Source organism: Molothrus ater, chromosome 6 (assembly GCF_012460135.2).
Source record: "Molothrus ater isolate BHLD 08-10-18 breed brown headed cowbird chromosome 6, BPBGC_Mater_1.1, whole genome shotgun sequence".
Taxonomy (NCBI): Eukaryota; Metazoa; Chordata; class Aves; order Passeriformes; family Icteridae; genus Molothrus; species Molothrus ater.
In genome coordinates, this window is record NC_050483.2 from 17,965,190 (window position 1) to 17,988,418 (window position 23,229).

The 23,229-nt window shown below is 47.8% G+C and overlaps 1 protein-coding gene across 1 annotated transcript in view; it reads left to right on the top strand.

Moving 5' to 3' along the window:
* SLC25A22 (solute carrier family 25 member 22) overlaps window positions 1-23,229 on the top strand; it is a 52,055-nt gene that overhangs the window by 24,563 nt on the left and 4,263 nt on the right. The window contains exons 3-7 of the mRNA XM_036384663.2: window positions 2,784-2,909; window positions 6,062-6,117; window positions 11,827-11,917; window positions 20,504-20,622; window positions 22,265-22,439. Of these exons, the coding sequence (XP_036240556.1) occupies window positions 2,784-2,909; window positions 6,062-6,117; window positions 11,827-11,917; window positions 20,504-20,622; window positions 22,265-22,439 (567 nt within the window). The remainder of the gene's footprint in view (window positions 1-2,783; window positions 2,910-6,061; window positions 6,118-11,826; window positions 11,918-20,503; window positions 20,623-22,264; window positions 22,440-23,229) is intronic.

The window sequence follows — 23,229 nt, forward strand, 5'->3', positions numbered from 1 at the left end:
GTATCCCTTCTTGTATTAAACTGAGCAAATGGCTTCATTTGCATGCTAGCCAGCAATGTCCCCATTTCACTAAGCCCTGCACACGTAGGTAGTGAGAGGCAGTAGCTGTGCAGAAGCTAAATAGGACAGAGAGATCAGGCACAGTGGATTCTTATCCCTTGAGAGAGCAGAAAGCACTGATGTGTGAAGTGGGATGACTCAGTCACAGGGGAAAAAGCTTTTGATTCAGGTGCAATGGTCTTTGTCTCATGTTCTTCTCTGTGCCTCAAATCCCTCACCTCTCCTGCTTTGCTCATCTCTCCAGTTGATGGGACCACGTGTCTGCAGTGGTCACAGGCAGCCAAGCCAAGGAGATTTGTTTCTGACACCCCTTAGTAGAACAAGATTGATAGAAAAGACTAAAATCAACAGCAGTGGTTTGCTGCATGGTGAGATCAAGGGCACTGCATTTCTGCAGAAGTGCATGTGGAACTTAATCTCAGTGTCTCGCTGGATACCGCTCCATGTCCATCCCTTCTAGTTTCCCCCTGCAGTGTTCATGGGTAGATTCAGGTGTGATGGGAGTATTGAGCAAGGGTTTTTCCCCCACTGGTAGAGGGAGAGGCTGTCTTCAGCCTCAAATTTTTGCTTGCCCAGACACATCAGATGATTCCCCTTTACTGCTGGGGTTTGGGCTGAAATTGGGGAATCTCTTCCACTTACAGTAGCAGCAGGCAGGGCCTTTGCGTCTGTGTCTCAGTCCCACCTGATATAAACCTTGGGTTGATTTCACTGTTGGAACAGGTTGAGAAAGGCAAGTGTTTGCTTGTCCCAGGTGTTTCAGGGACACTTAGAGAAGTGATGACAGTGCTGAGGCTGGAGGGGGGCACTGGCTGTGCCTCACAGTCTGTGACCTGCCAACAGTGACTTCAGAGCTGAATTTGGGGAGGCTGAGGTAATCCTGTCTTCAAACACCTTCCTTGTCCATGGTGTCTTCATCCTGGGACACTTCTATCTGGTCTCTAACCTCCTCCTCCAGTGTGACTGTGGGTTGGATAAGGAGAACACAATGATATGAAGCCTACTGTTTGAAGTTTTCCCATGTCCTGAGAACAGTTCAGTGTAGGAGTTTGCAGGCAAATCTATTCCATTCTCAGACTGTGGCACGAAGATCCCTGAGGCAACAGTCTGGAGTTGGTGAGGTCTGAAAGCCTGGCTCTGCACTGAGCTTGTGCACTGATTTGGGCCCGCCTTCCTGAAGTACTGTGCTGATTTAATCTCAGTCAGCACTGTCTAGTTTAGAGTTGTAGGCTGAGCTCAGGTCTGTCTGCCCATCCTTGGCACCTCTTCTTCCAGCTGTGCCAGCCCTGGGGCTGTGTGTGTTATATTGGCAGGTGTTGAGGGGGAAGGAGCTTTGGGTGCAGGACAGCAGAGGCTGAAAGGAGTGTGTCAAGCTATGTCAATATGTCAGTCCTGAGGTGTCAAGATCATGCTTAGCCCTTATGGACAAAGCCTTTTTTATTTTTTCCATCCCTCATTTGTCTGCTTTCCTCAGGGACCCTTCAAGTTGAAACCTGGAGTCTCCATATCCTGCCTTTCCCTCAAGCATGGCTGTTTATTGATCCTCTCTGCATTTGCCCCTTGATGCAGAGTGCTCTGGAGTGCTGTTGGGGGGAAGATGTTTGCAGGGCTTCACCCCACCGTGCCTCAGCCAGTCTCAGCACTGCTGCCTCTGGAGGGTAATGCAGTCTGTCCCCCATCCAGAGCAGCAAGTTACCACCGTGAAAGGCAGTGTGCCAGTTCCCCCAGTGGGAGGGAGCCTTGCAGGCTCACCCAGCTGCAGTCTAGGAGTGGTGTCAGCCACTAGCTTAATATCTGACACATCCTGTGTTCAGGGAGCCATATCCTGTGCTTTATTGGAGGGGGCTGACTCAAACAGGCTTTCTTTGTCTCTGTGTGCAGTGGTTTATTGAGCATATAAGTGCAGGACATTTTTCTAAATTGAATTTGCTGGGAACCCATGTTTAGCTGATGTGGCTTTCGCTCAGTGCCACTTGCAGGAATTCTCAGTGGGAACACAAAGGGGAGTGGAAAAAGCCCTGTGCTTTGGAAGCACGTGCAGTGAGCCAGTTTTGATTTCCCCCAGAGGTATGAGCTCACGTCTCCACATCTGCAGCCCTGCAGGCTGCCAGCGCGGTGGCTTTGCCGGGCTGCTGCTTTGTGTGTGTTCCCCTGGCCCTGGGAGATGGGTCTGGAAGCAGTTTCCCGTGGCTGTAGCCATCTGCTCCATGGCTGCCAGCTGGGTGCTTCTGCTGGGCCCATTCCCACATGATGGTAGCAGCTGATGTATCACGACCCTCTCATTAGCTGCAGATCTGATTGTGGTGCAGGAAATCGTTTATCAGTAAACCTGCTGGCTCGGATGCCATCAGGCCCTAGCTGAAGGCTGTCCACGTGGTGGATGGTCCAGCACTCAGTCTTTTCTCCTCTAGGGACAACAGAAATCCCTGGGTCCTGGGCAACAGGATTTTTTCCTGATCCTAGTAATGTGTGGGTTACGTGTTTGGCTCCACTCCACTCATCAGTGGTTTGTGCTGATGGTATGTGCTGCTTTCTCTGCCTCTCCATATACACAGCAGGAACCAAGCTTTGCTTTGTGGAAGAGGTTCCTTTGTGCTGGGGGGACAGCCTTGTCTCACAGCGATGCATTAACTTTGGTCACGCCGAAGAGTTCAGCTTTTTGCTCTTTCCCTTCCCTGATATTACCCAGTGCTAAGACATCTGTTTATCTCTTCCCCTTACAGTTTACCTGCCAAGCTGATCAATGGAGGGATAGCTGGGCTGATTGGGGTCACCTGTGTATTTCCCATTGACCTGGCAAAAACTCGCCTGCAGAACCAGCAGAATGGCCAGCGGATGTACAGCAGCCTGTGAGTACTGCCCACACGGGCACCATCCTTTGGGGCTTTCCACAGGAGTCCTTCCACTTTGTTACCTCTTTCAGGTGAGCTCAGCATCTCTAGGAGCTGGGCTGTCCTCAGGAAAACCAGGGGACAGTCTGGAGCCAAGCTGTGCTAGAGCAGATAAAGCAAATAGGGCAGCTCTTGAGGCTGCTGAGCTGAGCAGGAGAGTCCTCTGCAGAGGGCACATCTGTTTGCATCCCTTGCTTGGGAGCAGCGTGTTCACTACTGCCAGGGCACAGAACCAAAACACAAGGAATCCCAATCACCTGATCCCGAACACAAGGAGTCTGCTGAGCTGGTCAGGTGCCTGAGGGAGTTTCTGCCTCTGTTCTGTTTCCATTGCTGTGGTATTGGAGATCCTTCCTTTGCTGTGTCAGTTTTAGAAAGAGGAAGCAGTCACTCATTTCCAGTCTAGAACATTGCATGCAGACCTTTTGAAGGATCACAGGATGACACATGCTATAGTTAGACCAGCCATCCGCTGTCCAAAAGAACCCCAGGTACTGCACCTGTAGGAAAGAAGGCATGAGTGTATCCAGCCCACCAAATTCACTTGGAGTTTGTGTCAAGTGCTTAGGGCTGCATATCTCCTGTGAGAGTGGGTACCACACTTAGCACAAGATGCTTTATCCTGGGAACCAGAGACAGGCCTTAGTTTTCCAAAAGAATTTGTGGTATTGAGGGGAAGAAGGGACTGGGACTGGTGAGGTATGTCCTGTCTTCGTACCACTTTGTTTAGAACGAGTGTAACCTGATCCCCGCTCCTCCACACCATCTTTTTCCTCTTTCCTGCCCGGGAGAATTTGAGGCAGAGGGGGAATAGCAAGGAAATGCTCTCTCTGCTGATGGCTTTAGTCTCTGTGCCTCCTTGCTCTAGTTGATGACATGAGCTTAGGCTGTAGGCTCTGGTGCTTCCCTTGATAGTTCCTGTGCTCTCTGCTCCCTGCACTGTCAGTGTGCCCTGGCTTGTTGGCAGGATGTGGCCGCCCTTATTGCTTTGCATCCTCTTTTGTTGTGTCCTATTCCTGCTGTAGATTGCTTCACCTCCCTGAGGATCATTTACCCTCCTCACCTGACAGCAGAAGGAGTTTAGGCAGGTTGAAGAACTTGTATGCCAGGATGTCTCATGCCTGGAAGGGAGCTCGGTAGGAGAGAGGCTTTTAACCTCCAGCAGTCAAGTGCAAGTCAGCTCCATAGCCAGGAATTGCTGTGAGATCAGGAGCTGTTAAGGAGTACATAAGATTTACACTGTATATTTGAACTGGCTGCTTCTAACAACAGGAAGGGCTGAGCTTTCCTAAGAAAGTTTTCCCTGTTACAGCAGCTTTTTTTTCTGGAAATGCTGTGTGCCCATCAGTACTAGATCTTCTGATTACACCAATTACCTGGCATCTGCTGAACACCCAAGAAAGGCAGCAAGTTCCTTTAAAATGTTGGCTCTCTTACTTTAAGATAGTATGCCTTGCTTATGCTTAGCTCAAGAGATCTTTGGCATCAAGGGAACCTCTCACTTTAAAAAGACAAAGACACTAAAGGACTTCTGAGGGATGGAGAGAGCTTGGCTTTTGGGCTGTGCTGCCCCAGGTGTGTTAAATGGAACTGTGGAGGTTCCATTTTAGTATAATTTTAGTTGGCTGTTGGCTCCCTTTTTCCAGGGAGAGAAGAATGCTGGATGTGGCCTTGGCTGCATCTTGTTCTGCTGCAGCTTGAGGGGCTTTAAGTGACATGCAAGCTCTATCCTGATGCAGCAGGGCTGTATGAATATGGTGGGGAGCAGCTCTTCTCACTCCTCTCCCTGCTGCAGCATCACTGGCTCAGGGAAAATGTGTTGCCTCCAGCACTGCAGTTTGAGAACTTGACAGGAGGGATAGGAGGGAGGTGCACTGAGATTTCTGGGGCTTGCAGATGAGTTGGAGGGGCTGCTTGGAAGGAGATGAGTATGTGCAAGTTGCAGGGGCTAGGGTGGAATGTGTGAAAGATGAGATGCCAAAGGATTCAAGGAGTCCCAGCAGAGGGGAAACTCATTGCCATGACTGGTAGCAAAGCAGGATGGGCTCTTCACACATAACTCTATAACAGTCTTTGCCCATGGCCATAAAGCCCTCAAGGAAGCTCTGTATTTCCTTCTCTTCCACATCAGCACTACTGCAGAGCTGAGAATTTTACTCCTTGTGTTGCCAAATCTCTTAAAAATGTATTTGTGTTTTCATCAGCCACACTTCTCTTATTACTACTGAAAAGAGCCTTTTATTCCTTAAATTATGTACATATACATGCATGTGCACCTCTCCCTTCCTCTATGGCTACAACAAGTACCTGTCTCTTCCCAAAGATCCTCAGCATTCCAGCTTCATGCAGCTGTGGTCCAGAGAGGGAAACTCTGCCAGGGAATTTATGCAGCCATCCTGAACTGTGACTTTGGATTTGCTAGGTGTGCGTGTGTCTGTGCCTTCAAAAGCCTTTGAGCCATTCCAGTGCTCTGCAGGGTTTTCCCATTTGTAGTAAATGTGTTTGCAACAAGGAAGGTGACAGATTTCCCCTTGGAGCAGGGTACCCTGCCACACTGTCCTCAGGGCAAGAGCCTGAGTGCTTGCTGCCTGCTGTGGGACTTTGTGTTAAAAGTGTGTGCTTTAATTTTCGTGGGAGGCCACAGATGACTGAGTGTTCAGGTCATCTCATCTTTGTGTGCCTCGTGTCAAATTTCACAGAGTAAGACAAACAAGTCAGCATGGGGGGTTTGACCCCCCTCATTTCCCTTCCAGAGCTGGATTTAAAAATGTGTCGATGGGGATCTGCTTGTTAGAGCATTTCATGTGCATTTGCCACCAGGGACCCTGGATAAACAGCCCTTGCAGTGACACTTCTCCCTTTTGTGTTTCTAGAAAGCAGACAGTGTGTGCAGGGTGAGCCAGGGGTTTCAAAGCCCCTCTGGGTTAGGGGTTGAAATGGGACTCAGGCTTCAACAACAGCACATTCAGAGGCTGACGTGGTTCCCATCTCAGCTGAGGGTTTCGCTGACAGAATGTAAATGGAAACCACTCCAAGAAATTTGTTTGTTTTTCTCTGCACTCCCCCACCTTTGAGGTGCTGTGGTTCATCTCCCTCTGTTGTGTTTGCAGGTCTGACTGCCTCATTAAAACGATTCGGTCGGAAGGCTACTTTGGCATGTACCGAGGTGAGTACAGCTGACTCAGGCACAGCACAGCTTTTGCGTTGGAAGCACTGGTGCGTAAGTAGGAGGAAAAGCTCTGTTCTCTGGCATATAGAGCAATAACCTGGCAATATCCTAGGAGGTTGAACAGTGCAGCTGTTTCTAAAATAAACTCCATGCAGGTGTCTATTCAGATACCTACCACTGAGGACTTGAGTCCTCCAAATGACTGTTTTGGTGTTAAACCTTACCACTTAGTGAAGTTCATCATTACTAGCAGTTTAAGTGAAGCTGCTGGACTTTGTGTCAGGACTGTATATTATGTTTCCCAGCTTGGGCATGGTAGCTTTTGACAGAGGGGCAGTAGCAAACCAGCTCTTGAAGTTCTGTGGTTAATGATTGAATTTATGTCAAAACCTTCCACCAGCATGGTCAGGCCTGCTGTCTCAAGCATGCCCAAGTGCCCTGTTCAAGCATTAAGACAAGCTGCAATTAAAAAAATAATTAAAATAACCTGCTCTCCAAAAAAACTCCCTTGGGATGGTAAGAAAATCAGAGGTTGGCTCAGGGTGGAGCTTCACCTGTTTGGTTGCTTTGTGCTGGCCTGCTTGAAATCTCTTGGCTCCTTGACTCAGGCTGTCTATTACAGCAGTGAGTTCCTCAGCTGACATGATACCTTTTATAATTTAAACACAAAATCCCCTGTAAGTTTTTAAAGATTTTGAGGAGAGGAGGCCAGCAGGCCAAATTCTGACTTGACTTGTAGCAGAGGAAAACATGGAATACCTTCTTGGCTTGCAGCACGGTTCAGCTGGCTTCATTGACCCTGAGCTCTGGCTCATTCTGTATCCTGATAGTCACCTGCCTGCATATGCAGTTTTTATCTGGGTGCTTAGATAGCATTCTTGGTGGCACTCAGTCCCTGATAAAGCCTGGTTAAAGTTATGCTGCTGTGATTAAGTTGAGTCCTTGTTCTTTGTTTTTTCAAGCGGAACTCCAAAGATGTGGCACCTTGCTCTTGGCACATGCAGTGTTTCTTGCTGCTTCTTCCCTGCTCCTAAGGAAACACAGGCATTGTGGCTGGCCAGCCCAGGAGCAGGCATTGGATGTTCAGGCAGAGTCTCTTGCCCAACTTCCTGGTGGGCGTTTCAGGGGAGTGTGGTGGATGGCAGGGATGGATTGGCTGCTTTGCATCAGCTTTCCTGGGAGCAGGCAACAAGACAAATAACCTCAAGGAACCCTGGCAAGCTCCATCTTCAATGCTAGCTATGACGTGTTCCCCTTTGATTTTTTCCAGAATCTGGCTGCTGCTGTGTTCCCAGCCAGGATTTTGAGCTTGTGTTAACTTTTAACTGTAAATGTGCCCTGGCCGGCTGCTTGGCAGGAGGCAGAAGGAAGAAGCTGTTTGGGGAAACTTACAGGGGAGACTGTGGGACCAAGAGTTTTTGTGAGAATCAGGACTTTTGGGAGAGACAGCCTAGTCCTTTAAGGCTTAGAGTGGTAGAGAGGATGTGGATCTCCAGGCCATTTGTCATCCCCAAGCAGAAGGGTACAGAGGGTTTTGCATACCTCTTTCTTTTCCCAACCTTTCCCAAGTCTGCTCAGCTTGGTCTATGTCTCTAACTCTGTTCAGGGAGCTGATAGTTGATTGAAATTACTTCTTACTATTAAATAGGGAGCTGGGTTGGAGAGGCCTTTTTTCAATAGCTCCAGCTCCTTCCAGAAAATTACAGATGCTTCAGCATGGCCATGGTGCAAATGTGAGTAGTCCCAAGAGCAGCAATCCTGGTCCCTGTGCCTCAGTTCTGTGAGATGACATGAGCAGACCTTCCCACCCTCTTAGGGAGAGGGTTGGTGGGTAAAATACATCCAAGGTCCATGAAGATTATGTGAGTATTTTTCTGGAAAAAAGGTAAAGAGATATCTCAGCCTTGCAGACAGAGAAAGATGGAAATCAGGTGGTGGGATTGGTTCCTGCTCCCTCCAGCTGTCCTAGTTCCCCAGCAGAATTTGCTGAATGACTCACTAGCTCCTATTTGCAGGCTTTAAGCTGAAATTGGGAGGATTATATCTTAATGTGCTAAAGTAGCAGCTGCTGCTCCCCATGGAGGAGTCACAAGCACGTCACTTGTCCCTGCAGATCCTTTGGCCTCTGTCAGAGGACAGAAGGGGTTTGTTTGGGCACAGCCATTCCTGCTGGGCTGACTTCAGGGCTTCTTCATGGGTGAATCAAATCTCCTCAGTGCAGACAGGAGAGTGCCTTGTGTTTGTAGGATGCTTTTCTACAAATCACCTCTTAAGATATTTGTGTGGGCAAAGTCTTTGCTTTGTATGAGTAGCCCATAGCAAACTGTGTGATGTATAAGGCAATCCCAACATTTCTCTCAAGTTCTTCTCCAGAGTTTACAGGGATTCTTGGATTTGTTTGGGACAGGAAGAAGAGGAGTTCCCTTATGTTTTTCCCCGTAATGTCTGTATAGCAGCAGTGCCTCGATGCTGGATGGTGCTGTCCAGCCCTGTCTGTGCTCAAGGAATTGATGGTGTGCAGCCTTAAAACATGATGCCAAGTGAATGAATCCATAGTGCCTGTGGGCTCCTGATCCCCATGGGCATCAGTGATAGGGAATCTTGGGGAGATGCTCCCTCAGCTTCCTACTGCTGTCCAGCCAGAAGCCACCTAAAGATCCCAGCACGTGTCCTGAGCAATCCCAGTGCTGTTTGCAGACCAAATGTTTAGCCAAGGTGGCAGGAGCCAAAGGCCCAGATCAGGCTGAGGAAGTTCCCTTTGCTGTTGGTGACATTTGGAGGGTAGCTACACTTAGCTGCAGTAGTATGGCAGCCTTCCCTGGCCTCTGCTAATAATATCTCCCAGTGCTGCACTGGGGATGACTCAATCTCCCTCTTATGTAGGTTGCTGGTGGTGTATAAGGACTTCTGTGAGAAATGTGTTTTAATGAAAAAAACAAGGCTTGGTGAGAAGAGGGCACCTACAAGTTTAGTTGCAAAAAGCTAGTTTTGCTTCTGGTTGATTTTGTTCTTTGTAGTGCTTCCTTACTTATTTTTAAAAAGCTTTGTTTTTTAATGATTCCTGTTTATTTTTCCACCTGTTTATTTTTCCATTCTGTTTGTCTTTGCTTGTGGTACATGTAACATTGCCTGTAGGCCAAGGTTGGCTTTAGTTAGGGAAGTACCCATTGGCATGGGCAGAATTGAGGAGATTTTACAAAAAGGAGAAGATGCTGTGGAAAGCATACAGCCAGCAGCTGGAGTATCTAATATCTCCTCCTCCAGTAAATTGAAGCTGTTATGGATTATTCAGGACAGGGATTATCCATTCTCTGCTAAGCAGCTTTACTGAAAATATCAAAGATGTAGGAGAAAAGTCAGGTTCATTAACTTTTTTCCTGTATATGTTGTGTGATTTTACCCTCTGCTTTATTTGCAATTGAAGAGAAACTTCTGTGAAAGCCTCTTGGTTCCTGAAGGTGGTCAGAGTGTGGAAGTGTACACACTTCTTGTGTGCCTTTCTTGCTTGATAGTTTGGAGTTTGTTTGCTTTCTTTAGTGAACCCTTTGCACTGGTGTTAAGAGTAGCAGCTTTATGCTTTTTTCCTTTCTCTTCTTGTTTTTCCAAGGAAAGGGTTATTCATGCTGTGTCAGTGTACAGGTGTTACACTTCATAGCCATTGGGAGTGTTGTTAAGTTGGTTTAGTGTTGTTAAGTTGGCCAGCTTGGCCTTTGAGGAAACACTTCATGGGTAGCCACTTCCACTTAAAATGAGGCTGTGTGGATTTGCTTTGTAGATCCTGATATGATTGGCATTAAAAGGTGGACGTGGAGTGTGAAGGTTCTGTGTGGCTTCTCTTTGTGTGCAAGAGCCATGGCAGAGGGGACATGATGTGTAGGAAGAATATCAAACTGAAGCAGCACAATCACTGGTGCCCTTAAAAGTTTGCAAAGAACCAGAAGTGTGAGAGGCCTGCCCTGCTCCCTGCTACTTGATTTGTGTACTGTGAAAGATGATGGCATTTGTTGGATGAAACAAATGACAAGCGTGGAATGAATGCATTGCTTTGGCTTGCTACGAGGCAGCACTACTCTGTATTTTCTGCAAAATCTGAACATGGGAGTTGAAAAGGGGGAAGATGTGTTGGGCTGCCCAGCCCTGTGCAGCAAAGGCTGTCTTTTCTTGCTGCAGTTTTCTGAATGGTGGAGATGTGTCTTCTGAGCAGAGGATGTGGAGCCAAGGATTCCTGTGTCCCACTCCCTGTTGTAGTGGTTCCAGAAGTCCCATTGTGACTTTGTGTCCTAATCTGAGGAAAGTCCCCCTAAACCTATGTATTTCAGTTCTTGAAGGGAGGGGAGTCCATCCCGAGGAATAAAAGATTGAGCTGACTTTCTCTAGGTGTTTTTAGCCCTTATAGCTCCTGTCAACTTGGGTTCAGAGGTCCTGAAAATGAACCCCACCACGTCTTTGGAGCCTCGTGGGGGTACAGGCTTCTCTGGCTGCTGCCCTTTGGAATATGAATCTTTGGGTTAAATTGTTTAAATCTCAAAGACAAGCATAAATGTCTGTATTTGTGTTTGTTCTTACAAAGGTGTTCTAGGCCACTAACCAGTCTCAAGTGTAGCTCCTTTGGAGGGCTTGGAGCTCAGTACATTTCAGTGCAGGTAGGGAGAGCTTGAGGCTGTAGGATTTAAATGGAGAGGAATGTTCTGGAGTGTTAATCTAATGGTGCAAACCTCACTCTGCTGGGAAGTGACTGGCTATTCCCTCACCCCCTTTCCCCCAGGGCAGCTTGAAAGCTGCTCCCAGCAGCACTGATGTTGCACTAATACCGGTGTTCAGGCCCACAGCAGCCAGCCAGGCCATGCAGGCCTTTCATTGTGACAGGCACAATACAGGGATTTGCTGTTTGTTGCTCCTGACAAAAGGACACTCCAGCGGGTGGGGGATGCAGGCAGCCAAGGCTTGTTTACACCCCAGGTCCCCCAGCAAGCCTTGCCATGGAGCTCAGAGGGGAATTTCTGTGTGCTGCAGCTTGTGGTGGGCAAAAAGCCATTTCAGCGTGGCTGTTTTGGGGGTGACACCCAGTGGTGACACCCAGGGGAAGCCACTTTGCTCTAAGGGCTGGTCTAGAGCTGGTTCTGTGCAGATGAGCCAGGTGACTTCAGCCAGCCTCCAGGTCTTTCAATGGCTCTGCCTTTGCTGAGTTGCTTAGAATTCAAGCTGCTCTGGGTTTTTGGGGGAGGAAGCAGGGAAGGGATCCATTGAGAAGGTGTGGCAAGAGGGTCTTTTGCTTCTCAAAAGACCCCCTGCCACAAAATATTTGCAAAGGAGTTGGGACTGGTTGTTAAACCATCTTGTACTCCTTTTCTGAAGGTTTGATCTACATCCTTCTGAATTCATAGGAGTGCATCCTTGGATGAAAGACAGGGATGCATGTATACATGGTGGGAGGTAGTAGTGAAGCTGAAGAAATTACAAAATACATATGGCAAATGGAGTAGAAACACATCTGGGGATGTTTTCACAAACTCAAGGTGCTGGGAGGCAGAAACACTTGTTAATTTTCAGTGGTGTTTTGTATTTCTAAATCCCTTTGGTGCACTGGGAGCTCTCCTCCTTCTGTCTGTGGTTTTGTGCAGAAGTTACAACACATTCCTGAAAGATCCAGTTAACAATTCCGTTATTCTCATTATCCAATGGCCTTTTTCTCTTTTCCTTGTCCAGGGGCTGCAGTGAACCTGACTCTAGTGACACCAGAAAAGGCTATCAAACTGGCAGCCAATGACTTCTTCCGGCATCACCTCTCCAAAGATGGGTGAGTAGGGAATTGACCTTCTGCAGTCAGCTTGAAAGACACTGACTCTTGCAACACGTCTGGTGAGACTTCAGGAGAAGGTGGAATGGGATAGTGCAGTGACTGAAATATGACTTGACCTTGAACAGCTCAGCTGGTGATTACGTTCAGGCTAAGGATGCAATGTCTAAAATGGGAAGCATGAAGCACTCCACTGGATGACTGCTCTTTACTCAAGCTTCTAAAAATAGTCCCAGATTTAAGCCAAGGTTAGCAGATCCAGAATGTGTAGTCTAAGTATTTGAGAGGAACCCAATGTCACTGATCATTGCTCAAACAGCTGCTGGGAGGACTCTTGTCCTCAGCATCCTATTGGATCCTCTCACACTCTTTCTGGCTTGAAAAGGTATCAAGTCAAGCTCTGTAGACCCCAAACTTAGAACCCCTCTTCTCCTTTTGTACCTTGAAAATAGTTTTAGAGAGGTGGTAAATCTGAATTAACTAAAGGCACTTGCAGCAGCTGACCTTCAAATAAATGCTGAAGGAATAAAATTACTGGTTCAGCTTGCAAGTGGAATTTGGTTCATGTGAATTAAATGTGAGTAAAAGGCATAAGCTAGAGCAGTTGAGAGGAGCTGGATCCTGAATATTTAATGTTGCTTTCACCAAGATGTTTCCAAATTGCATGGGAAATAGTTGTGTCACCCATCAGAGAGAGGCCTTTCCCCAGAGGCAGGCAAGGCCATTGTCTCCAGTCCTTGGTGACAGTCACTAAAATGACAGCCTGCTTGGGATATGATCCCAGCAATTCCCATCAACAGTAATGGGGTGGGGCCTCAGTGAAAATACAAAGCTCCAGCACAATTACTGGGCTTAACAATTTCCCAAAACATATCACATCAGTCCTGGCTGGTGCAGATCAGTGTCTCAACAACTTCGGTGGACATTGTGGACAGACACAGATTGAGAATCCATTTTTTCTCTGTACCTTTTCTTTCTTTTTTTTTTTTTCTTTTGTTCTGGAGTCTTTTAAAGTAGCAGCTAACATATGTCTGTGTGACTCATCGGCTCACAGCTCTTCATGATTTTCTGACTCAAATCTTTGAATAGTGTCTCTTCTGTGCTCTGCTCAGACAGTGGGAGGTAATGATGTCCTCTACCAAGTGGTGTGTCTCATCCCTGCAGCAGACAGCCCAGCACACCTTGGTGTACTGCAGTAAACAACAGCTCTTTGCCACCACCTACAAAGTGGGGCCTTAGTGGCCTGTACAGGCCCAAAAAAATGCCAAGCTGCCACACCTTTTACTGCCACTAAGGGAATGGTTCCATGGAAGAAATCAGACTAGCATTTGGTATTCTGGGAGAGCAATCACTGCTGTGATGTTTCAGCCAGGGGACATGGAAGGGGACATGCCTATCAATGTCCTGCACCATGAGGTAAAGGCTTCCTCAGAGGACCAGTGTGTGTGTCTGCCTCAGTGCTGAGTCCAGCTTTGAACAGGTCTTTGAATAAGTGGGGTACAGCTGTTTCCATGAGTAGCTGAGGTTTTCACTCAGACCTCTTCCAGTTTGACTTTTGGGTCACTGGCTGGTGCACACATGACATAGATGATATGCTGCACTTAATTCAGAATAAAGGAGCTAGAGAATTTTTCCAAGAGCAAGACACCCTGTTCTCCTAAATCTTACATACTGATGGGTCTGGCACTACAGTGACCTAAAGCAGGAGCATGATACCACCCAGGTAGTGGGAGGTCTTTGTGTCTCAACACAGAGCATTTTAGTTCCTTTAGAGAAAAGAGACATTGGACTACAGTGAGGTGACAAGAGCACCCAGCAGCATGTGGAGTCAGAGTCACTCATCTTATTTAACCACCGTGGGGGGCTTGGATGAGTGAAATCTGGTCAGCTGTGCTCTTGAGGGTTGCCAGTGTGAGCTGGACAGAGAGGCAGAGCCTTGATGATTTAAGGTATTTCTACCTAGAAATGTCACTGCAAAATATGATGGGAAGAAAAATACCTTGCAGGTTTGCTGTGTCTGGTACAGGCTATGAATGTGGGATCTGGTAGTTTTGTCCCTTGGGATGCTTCTGTCCCATCCTCCCCGGTTGCCTTGGTAAGATGGGACAGGATTAGCAGTGCTAGAATTTAAAGGCCTCTCCTCCCCAGGACCCAACAGGGTGCATACCTGCTAGCACATCACAGGGCTGGGCCACCTATTTCACAATTCCAGCCAAAGCCTAGTTATGAACAACAAAATAGCTTGGGGTTAGAAAGGTGAAGCCTGGAGCTGCCTGGCACATGAATATGGTTTCATTTCTTGATGTGTAATTGCATGAGTCAAGGTGATACATTGGGCAAAGCACAGTGAGTGGGTTAGGATCAATGTAAGGCTGGATCAGCAAGATCTTGGTTCAGCTCCCTCAAAGTCCTTTTTGCACAAACCAGTCTGTCTGCTGTGTATTTTCATAGATGCTGTGCCCTTAGGTCAGTATCCCAAAGGATGCTCTGACTCAAAGCTGCAGAATTCTTCTATTTACATTGAATGCCTTTGTGCTAAGCATGTAGCACTTGTCTTGCCTGAAATATGTTGCACGAGTTGGTAATCCTTTTCTTATAAAATATGCATGTTCTACCAGTATTTGCTGATTAAAATATGTGGTATTAAAGTAGACCTCGATGTGCAAGAGGAGGAAGCACGTGTGGACCAGAGAGAGTGTGGCAATTCCAGCATGACTCAAAGTAGCCTCAAGTTAAACAACAGCTTTCAGTGTGCATTAATGTATTTATTTTTATCCTTTGAAAAACTTAGTGTTGAAATTGCTTTTAAACTGCCAGGATAAAAAAGTGGCATAAAGCCTATTTTTGAAAGGCCAGACTGAAAACAGCACCTGTGGTGTAGGAAGCTCCTGACTGCGCATTGCTGGAAGAGTATTTTAGGGATGTTATCACTACAGCTTTGTGCTAGACTCCCTTTTCCCTGACTCTGCCCTTGGACACTGCTGGGGGTAGAGCATTGGGGCAGCAGGTCCTCACAAGGGATCTCATGTCCTTGTTGGTGCAGCTCTCTCCCTGAGTGTGCAGGTGTGTGTTCCTGCAGCTCTCTCCAGCCTGAGACTAACTCAGGAAGGCACTCCTGCTTGCACCATGCTTTTCTCCTCCTTTTGGTGCAGGGAGCATGTGTGCTTACAGGCTGGGGGACGTCATTTCTGCTTCTTTGCCAGTTTCTATTTCTTTGCCAGTTTCTATTTCTTTGCCAGTTTCTATTTTGATGTCAAGGCCATTATGACAGCCTACAGCTACAGCTTTTTTGTTTTCTCAAGAAAGAAAACTGAGTTGGTCCTTCCAAGCTGTCCTGGTCATTTAGGAGTGATGAAGGCCTGAGTGAGTAGTGTGAGTGCTGAAGACATGCTTGCTATGCTGTGGAGGAGAGGAGGGAGACCAAGATACTGAAAAACCTGAAGGGCACTCCATGACCATGATTGACAAAGGAGATAAGGTCAAGGGATTTCCTGTGACGATTTTGACCTAAGAGCTTCTGTAATTCCCAGGAGAAGAAGATGGCCCACAGAAAAGTCTTCAGGCAGGTCTTTGTTCCTGTGTCTTTCTGTGGGGATGAGTTTTCACTAGGCTGGCGAAGGCAGAATGTGGAGAGAGGGGAAACCAGGTCTTCAGGCTGCTGGAAACAGATGGGATTTTTTTAAAACTCTGGCTTTTTGAAGCTGCATGTGTTGAGAGACTCAGTTTCATGGCTGCTGTTAAAACAGGAGTGGCTTCATTGTCCAGAGCAGAGGATGTGAGGAGTCACCAGGGCTAAGTGAAGTGCTTGACTATGAAGCACTTGGGTATGAAGCTGAGAAGGCAATTTAGATTGATAGTACACCAGCATTTAAAGTACATCATTGATTATTGGGTACTCAGTGTGTGAGGCCTCTTTGATTGATTTAAGTATTACCTGCTTTTTATATCCTCTTTGAATCTGGGTGTTAAACACTTCATAAACCAGTTCCTTTAAAGTATTCTACAAAGTTTCGTGTTTACCTCCAAAATGTGGAGTGCCAGGTAGCTGTTTTGTTGGGCATGTGTTTGCCAGGTTTTGTTCATTTTTCAGGTTCTTGGTTAAATATTCTGCCTTGGCTGCAGTAAAGTGTCTCATGCCTTCTTACATAAGCAATTTGTTGCTCATAAAAACTTTCCAGTGTCCCTGGATGAGTTTCCTGCTGCTCTTCTCCAAGGTGTTATTCCCTTACCCATCCTGTCCTCTTTAATCTTGACCTTTATTTTGTTTGTTTCCTGAAGCAAAGGCTGGCAATCTGCTGTCTTAGCAGCTCAGATTCCTAGGAAGACCAGCATGACTGACTTAATTCTGCCTCTGCTGATGCTAGAAAATTTTCTTCTATTCTGCTTCCTCTTGTCTTGTATCTTTGCACAGGGAAGAGAAATAGCCAACTGGGACAAGCGAGGTATTTTTTTTCCTTCAGTCTTATGCAGTTGTGGAGACTGGAGCTTGTTGTCCATTGCCTTCCCAAGTGATATATGTCCCCAGGGCTCTTTCCTTCATCTGCTCTTCTTTCAGGCTCTCCTGAAATACTTGGACCATCTCTTCTGTGGCATGAGTTTAAGTATCAATTGCATGGCTTGGATGATCCTTGAGCTGCAGAACACTCTTAGTCAGGCTGTAAAGCGAGGCTCTCAATTTAGGAAGAAGGAGTGCTGCTGCTAGTCCTGGTGCTGAGCTGTTGTATCACCCTGCACAAGACTGTGCTTGGTCTTTCTTTGGCACTTGTGTGCCCAGGCAGCCTCTCCTGCAGTTATCCACTGGATACTCTGGCACTTCTTTAGTGTAGGTAGCCCTCATCCAACTCACTGAGACTTGGAACTGGGGAAATCTCTCCCTTCCCCTTCAGAAGGAGACAGGAGCTGATCATGTCACTGTGCCAATTCAGGAACAGCTGTTTGGGGAGAGCTCTTTTATTTAGTACACAGAGGCCAGGCAGTTGAAGTGGGTTGAAGCTGTTGACATCAAAGGTCGGCCAAAAAGTAAATGCACTTTCAACTGTTAATCTGGAGGGAGATAGAGATGTGCTGTTTAATCACAGAATGCACCCATGGGAGGAGCATTGTCCTTGTCATCATTCCAGGCACATGTCTTGGGATGAAACGTGGGTTGTGTCTGTGTTCAACATGCTCAGTCGTGTTACCCTGTCCATTGTTCACTTCCACAAATGTTCACATAGGAACAAAACACTTGGAATTTCCTGCCAGGGCAAACCTGATGCAGGTGAAGAGTCAACTCCTCTTGACTTAGTCCAAACATGCAACACAGAACTGTACATTCCTGGAATAATGGCTTCCAGATCAACATTTAATCTGGCATGTTACTTTGAGATGTATCTGTTCCACATCAGTACTTTATTTGGCTTGTCTGAGGCATTTTTGAGCTGGCACTAGAAGTGAGAGGGAGCTTGTAGTGGGAACTGTATTGCTTTTACATTTCCAGCGTCGTAGCTCCAGCTTTTCTGAGGTACAGTTGCAGTAGCTTGTTCCTCCTTGGAAAATCAGGGGTTGGATTAAAGGACAGTTTGTGTGCACATCCCCCTGTGACTGTGGCAGAGAGGGTGCTCTTCCTTTGAAGGACAACTCCTGTGTGCTGGTCCTCTAATCCATATCAAAGACCCACAATGTAAATTGTTTGAAAGGAACTGGCTCTGTCTGCTTTGAAACTCCTGGGGAGCTTTCTGCAACCTCTTGGGCTGACAGAGGCAGAGGTTATTTTATGAGTGAGGAAGGTGATGTCCAAGATGGGGACAGTAGCCTTTTGGGTAGGAAATAAAAAGGGATTGCTTTGGATGGATGTTTCTTTAGCTCAGAGATTTCCTCTCTGGAAATGTTATCCTGATTCCAGAATGGCTGGTTCTGGTCCCTGCCCAAACACAGTAAATTCCCACATGGTCAAGATTCTGAGAAACTTGAAAAAAACCCTACACTGCTCCCATGTGACATCAATATATCAATGCTGTCAGAGATCCTAACTTTGAACTGATTGCTCCCCAAAAGCCTTCCATAAACCTCTAGTTCCTGTTTTTTGACTTTGTTTTTCAGCTGTAGTTTGAAACTCTAATTTAAATCAAGCATGTATCTCCTCGCCTTCCCATTTGACATTTTTGACTTGTCACAAATTAATAGTATGTCAGTAAAAAATGTAGAACAACTGATTTCTGCCAGTGCAGAATTTGAGGCTATTGTGTATGTGTTATATTTAACACTCCCTTGCTGTGATAAAAGATGGTTTCTGGATTTGCAGGATCAGATCTTTGCTGGTGTTGCAGCTTTTGAAGTTAGTTGAGATGTGCTGGTTTTTAAACCACTGAGGATAAGGCCAGTGGTGCCTTAAATATTTAAACTCCTTTGTTGTGTAGAGATGAACAGTTTTCAAACTTTCCTTTTATGTGCAGACTGGTGAGGTTTTGCAAAGGCAGTTTGACCCCTGTATGGCAGCTTTTAAACCTCCTGTCAAAAGATTTGCTTATCCTAAGCTACTTTTTTTCTTGGACTCTCCCCAGTTCCCAGGATGTGCAAACCCAAAGCTGAAAGCCCTTGTTCTAGATGCTTTTGATGTATCTGTTTGACATCTCTAAAGTACACCCACATGTGTAAATCCTTCCTTGGGCCATACTGGCATAGCTCCATGGAGTTCAGTCAAGTCATGGCTGACTTTAGTTGGCTGGGATAATGGTCCAAGATGAATATGTAGGCCAAATCTTTCCTGATCTTTTGAATTGGTTATCAAAGCAGTCACCCTGGATGAAAGCCAGAAGATATGTACTCTAGGGATGCTCCAGGGCTCTTGCTAAAGTGGGAGATGCTCTGCTGTGCCAAGGAGAGATTCTGGCAGCCAGCTCCTTTGGGTGGTTTGCTTCCTCCCACAGCCAGGCTGGGGATTGTGCAGCCTTGCTGCTGACTGTATCAAGCCACTCAGAGACTGGTGCTGTGCTTCAGACCACCCAAAAGACACAAATTGGCCACCTCCAAGTGGCAGTGGCAGTGAGAACCTCTGGATTTGCACACCCTAGTTCCCCCACACCTCCAGGAAAGCCTGATGTGCACACTTCAGCACCCGTGTGGGTAACTCCGTGGGAGGGATTGTTCTTTGCAGTTCCTCATCTGTGGGGAGATTTGGAAAGGAGAGACTGAAATATTCCTTCTTTCAGCCTTATAGGAGAGCTCTATATTTAGTCACTGGTAATCTCTGTTGTGGCTCTGTGCCTTTAATCCCCTGCTCTCATATCCTCTCCAGAGAAGATGAGAGGTGGAGAAATGGGCCCAGCTTACGTGGTGGGCCAGCAGGATTACTGTGCATCTGCCCTCCCTTTCCTGTAGGGTTGGCAATGAAACTGCTTTGCTGGCCCACTGCCCCACAGCTGTGCTGTGTGTGTGCTTGGGAAACACCTGGCAAGGGGGTGTGCCTGGGCTGTGCAAGGGAGTGGAAAGTATCACTGTGGAACTGCTTCTGCCACAGCATGGGGATGTGCCTCGAGCAGATTAAGATGAGGTATTGCTGCAGAGCAGGGCTGGGGGAGGTAAAAATGGTACTTGCATTTAAAACAGAAAAAAGAGGAGGCTGTTTCTCTCTGGCTGTGTGATTTATACACACTTCTTTTTTAAACCCTTTTAGGAAGGAGCAGGTCAGGTGTACTTTTTAACCAAGTCTGTGTTTTCTGGTGCCAAGGCGTGAGGTTTTTTTACAGGGCAAAACCACATCACTTTCTGAAAATCTTATGAGGTTTTGTATCTTGAATTCCTCTTTTTAGCCTTAGCTGGGCTCTTTCATAGTTTTGGAATGGAGGGAACAATGAAATGCTGCATTTTGCTGTATGAGAACACGTTGCTGATAGTCCCTGCTCTCTAGTGCAGAGAATACACAAATCTTCATTGCTGGAGGTCCATCCCATCCCCTGTCTCTCAGGGAGAACCAGTTTAGTGCAAAGGCTTGGAAAGGTTTGGAAAACCTGGTAACATGAAACAGTTCCTAACCACAGAGGAACTGCCTCCCTGATTCATATTCACTCTTTATTTACTTTGCTTTTCTCAGAGAACTCCAAAGCAGCAAGTTGAATATTTTCCCTCCTTGTTCCTTGTCCTGTGGTCTGTGTTTGTTGACAATTTTTAAAGGACTAGGCTGGCAGGAGGAAAGCTGCTTATCCCCCTGAATGCTCAGGTCCTCTGCTGCCCTCTGAAGTGATACCCTTTCTGAAAGCTGTGCCCTGCCCAGGGCCACCATCAGCCTAGAAGAACCTGCAGTGCTCTGCCTGTGGGTGGAGGGGGCTGTGTGCTCCTGTCTGGGGCTGTTGTGACGGGGCTTGTGGCTTTTCTGAATGTTCTGTTCCTGGGGACAAAATGAGTCTGTTCTCCAGGTCATGTGGTGCTGGCAGAGATGCCAAGCCAAGGTTGTGCTGAACTGTCAGGCCTAGCAGGTTCTGCTGTCCCCTTGGCTGCCTTTCCTGTAACCCCCAGCTGGCCAAGTGGCCTCGAGCCTTGTACCCAGCTGGCCAAGTGTTATTCCAGGCCACCTCCTCTGATGGACTCTCTCTCTTTTTCTTTGGGCAGGAAAAAGCTGACACTGCTGAGGGAGATGCTGGCAGGCTGTGGTGCAGGTACCTGCCAGGTAATTGTCACCACTCCCATGGAGATGCTCAAAATCCAGCTGCAGGATGCAGGACGCATTGGTACGTGGACTCTTCTTCCCTGTGCCCTCAGCAGGGAGAGGGGAAGGAGCTGGGACTGGGCTTTCAAGGCAGAGCTGAGAGGATGAGTGGAGAAAACCCCTTTTCCCTTCCCCAGCTCTCCCACGTCAGAGATGCCACAGATGTAGCAGGTTTCTCCTCCTCCTCCCAGCTTCCTTCCCCCCACGCTTTGCTCAGCTGGCTTTGCAGAGGCCCTTGCAGTTACAAGAGGTGGTGGTGGGTTTTTTGCTCAAAGCAATAGGCCTGACAAGCAAAACAGCAAATGCTGTTGGTGGATGGAGAGACAGGAGAGATGACTGGGTGGTCAGCTTGTGGGTGATTCAAACCTGGTAGATCCTGTGCACCCAAGAAGGGATTAACATCCTCCAGTGCCTTTCCTGTGCTGCTTCCTCCATCTCCATGTTTTCTGATGTCTGTTTTTAATCTCTTCTACCCCCCTGTAGCACCTCCCAACAGCTTCCCAAGGGGATGTGTTATTTTCAGATGACTTGTCTCCTCTTGTACTCTTTTTTCCTCTCTGACAAAAACAGCAGTTGTCTTGGTTGAAAGAGTAAATAAAATTCTCCCAGTGCACTGGATTTGAACGAGATTTGGTATCAGGCTCCTGGGACTGTGGGCGTGAGCTGGCAGGCAGAGGCAGGAGGGAGTGTGAGCCTTTTGGCTGAAACACTGTGGAGTGTTTCTGGTGAGAGCAGAGACCAGAGTCTGGCATGGAGACTCTGGGGGAAAGAGATGCTTGCTCTTTCCTTAGTCTCTTCCAGAGGTCAGTCTGGGCTACAGCCCCACTTCCCAGGAGCCCTGCATGACATTGTTAGATACCATGTTTATGGCTCTTCCTGGAAAACGGGCCAATTTGTCCTTTAATCTCTCATTTGATGTGGCATTCCTGAATAATCACGGATTTACTTTTTCTTTTCTCTCTTCACTGGCTTTACTGCAGACCTTATCCTCTTTGTGCGTATTATTTTAAAATGTTGGAAGGATTTAAGCCGTGGTTTGAGGGTTCAGGAGAGGTTTTCGATGCTGTGAACAGCCTGTTCTCTGTGTAGCAGGAGAGCTGTGGTGTGCCAGGATTACTGACAGAGTGAGGTGCTCTCCATCTTCTGGCCAAAGGGCCGAAGTGCATCAGTTGGAAAAGTGGGAGGAACCAGGATGTGATTAGAAATGTGATGGAGAAACTCCCCAGGTTAATGATTGCTTTCAGGGGAGGGAGGCAAAGAACAGAACTTGGGGAAACGGTCTCGTTTATGAACATCTTGTTTGTTACACTGGCAGCTCAGGGACACAGCTGGAAGCAGGGACTGTCCCCTGCCTGCTCACAGCAGCTCCTGTTCTCTGCACTCCAGAGATGGTGTGGGACAGGCTTGGGCAAACCGGCCGGTGGGAGAGCGCAGCCGACAGCCTTGTGCTGTGGCGGCACTGCCAGGGACTGGGACAGGCTGAGGGAATGGGTAGGCTGGGGGACAAGCTGGCAGGGCACCTGCCTGGCCTTTGTGTGCGTGTTGTGCTGCCCCTGTGGCTCCGTGTCCCGCGGCCCGGGAGGCAGGAGGCTGCCGTGGGGCATGGGGCGGCAGGAGGCTGCCGTGGGACACCCACAGACCGGGGCTGGCGCTCTGCTCCCCAGAGGCACAGAAGAAGCTCATGGCGGCGCAGGCCCAGCTCTCCTCCTCCCCCGCGGCGGCGGCGGCGGCCGAGCCGGCTGTGGAAAGGCGCCCCACAGCGACCCAGATAACCAGGGAGCTGCTGCGGAGCAAAGGCATCGCGGGACTCTACAAGGGCCTGGGAGCCACGCTGCTAAGGTAGGGTGGCTGCTAAAGTAGGGTGGCTGCTAAAGTAGGGTGGCGTGGGCTTGAGCACAGGGCACTGGCTTCCCCAGCCTTGGGCCTGAGGCACCACCCATCCCAGGGATGAGAGGAGGTGTTGGCTTCAGCGGGGGTGGGCTTGGTTTAGTTCGTTTTCCATGCTCAGGTTTTGTACATTAAAGAAGGAAGGGTCAGAGAAGTGATGGAGGGTATATTTTTGTTCCTGGAAGATTTAATTCTGCTGCTTTCTGTGAAAGGTTTTTGTGTGCCCCACAGTCTGTATTTTCACACTGTACAGAAGTCCTTGTGAGCTGGCAGAGTAAAACGTCAGCCTGAGACCCCAGGGTGTGCAATGGGAGCTGGGCCACAGAGCATGTTGGATGCAAGGAGTGGTGCCTGCTCTGACACTGTTTGCCTGGGCTTTCACAGTGTCATTCTCCTCTAGCTTTAACAAAGGTAGAGCTAAAGCAGCACCCAGGGTGATGGAGGGCAGGATGGAACCTCTCATAATTAACAAAAGTGGTCAAAACAATTGACCTCTGAATGTGCTGGTGTCTTTGGTTTGGAGAAAAGGGGGAGCCCACTGATCCTGCAGGGCTGCATGCCTCCCACAGGCCTGTTGTCCTTTGTGCAGTCACTTTTGCTCCACTGAGTTTCAGTTCCTGTCTGCACTGCAGTCCCAGAGCCAGGATGTCTGCATTGCACTCGTAGCTATGCTGACAATGTGTGATGCTTGCAGCCCTTCCTTTGCTCAGTTCGTTGGTGTCCGTGCTGACTTCGCTCATCC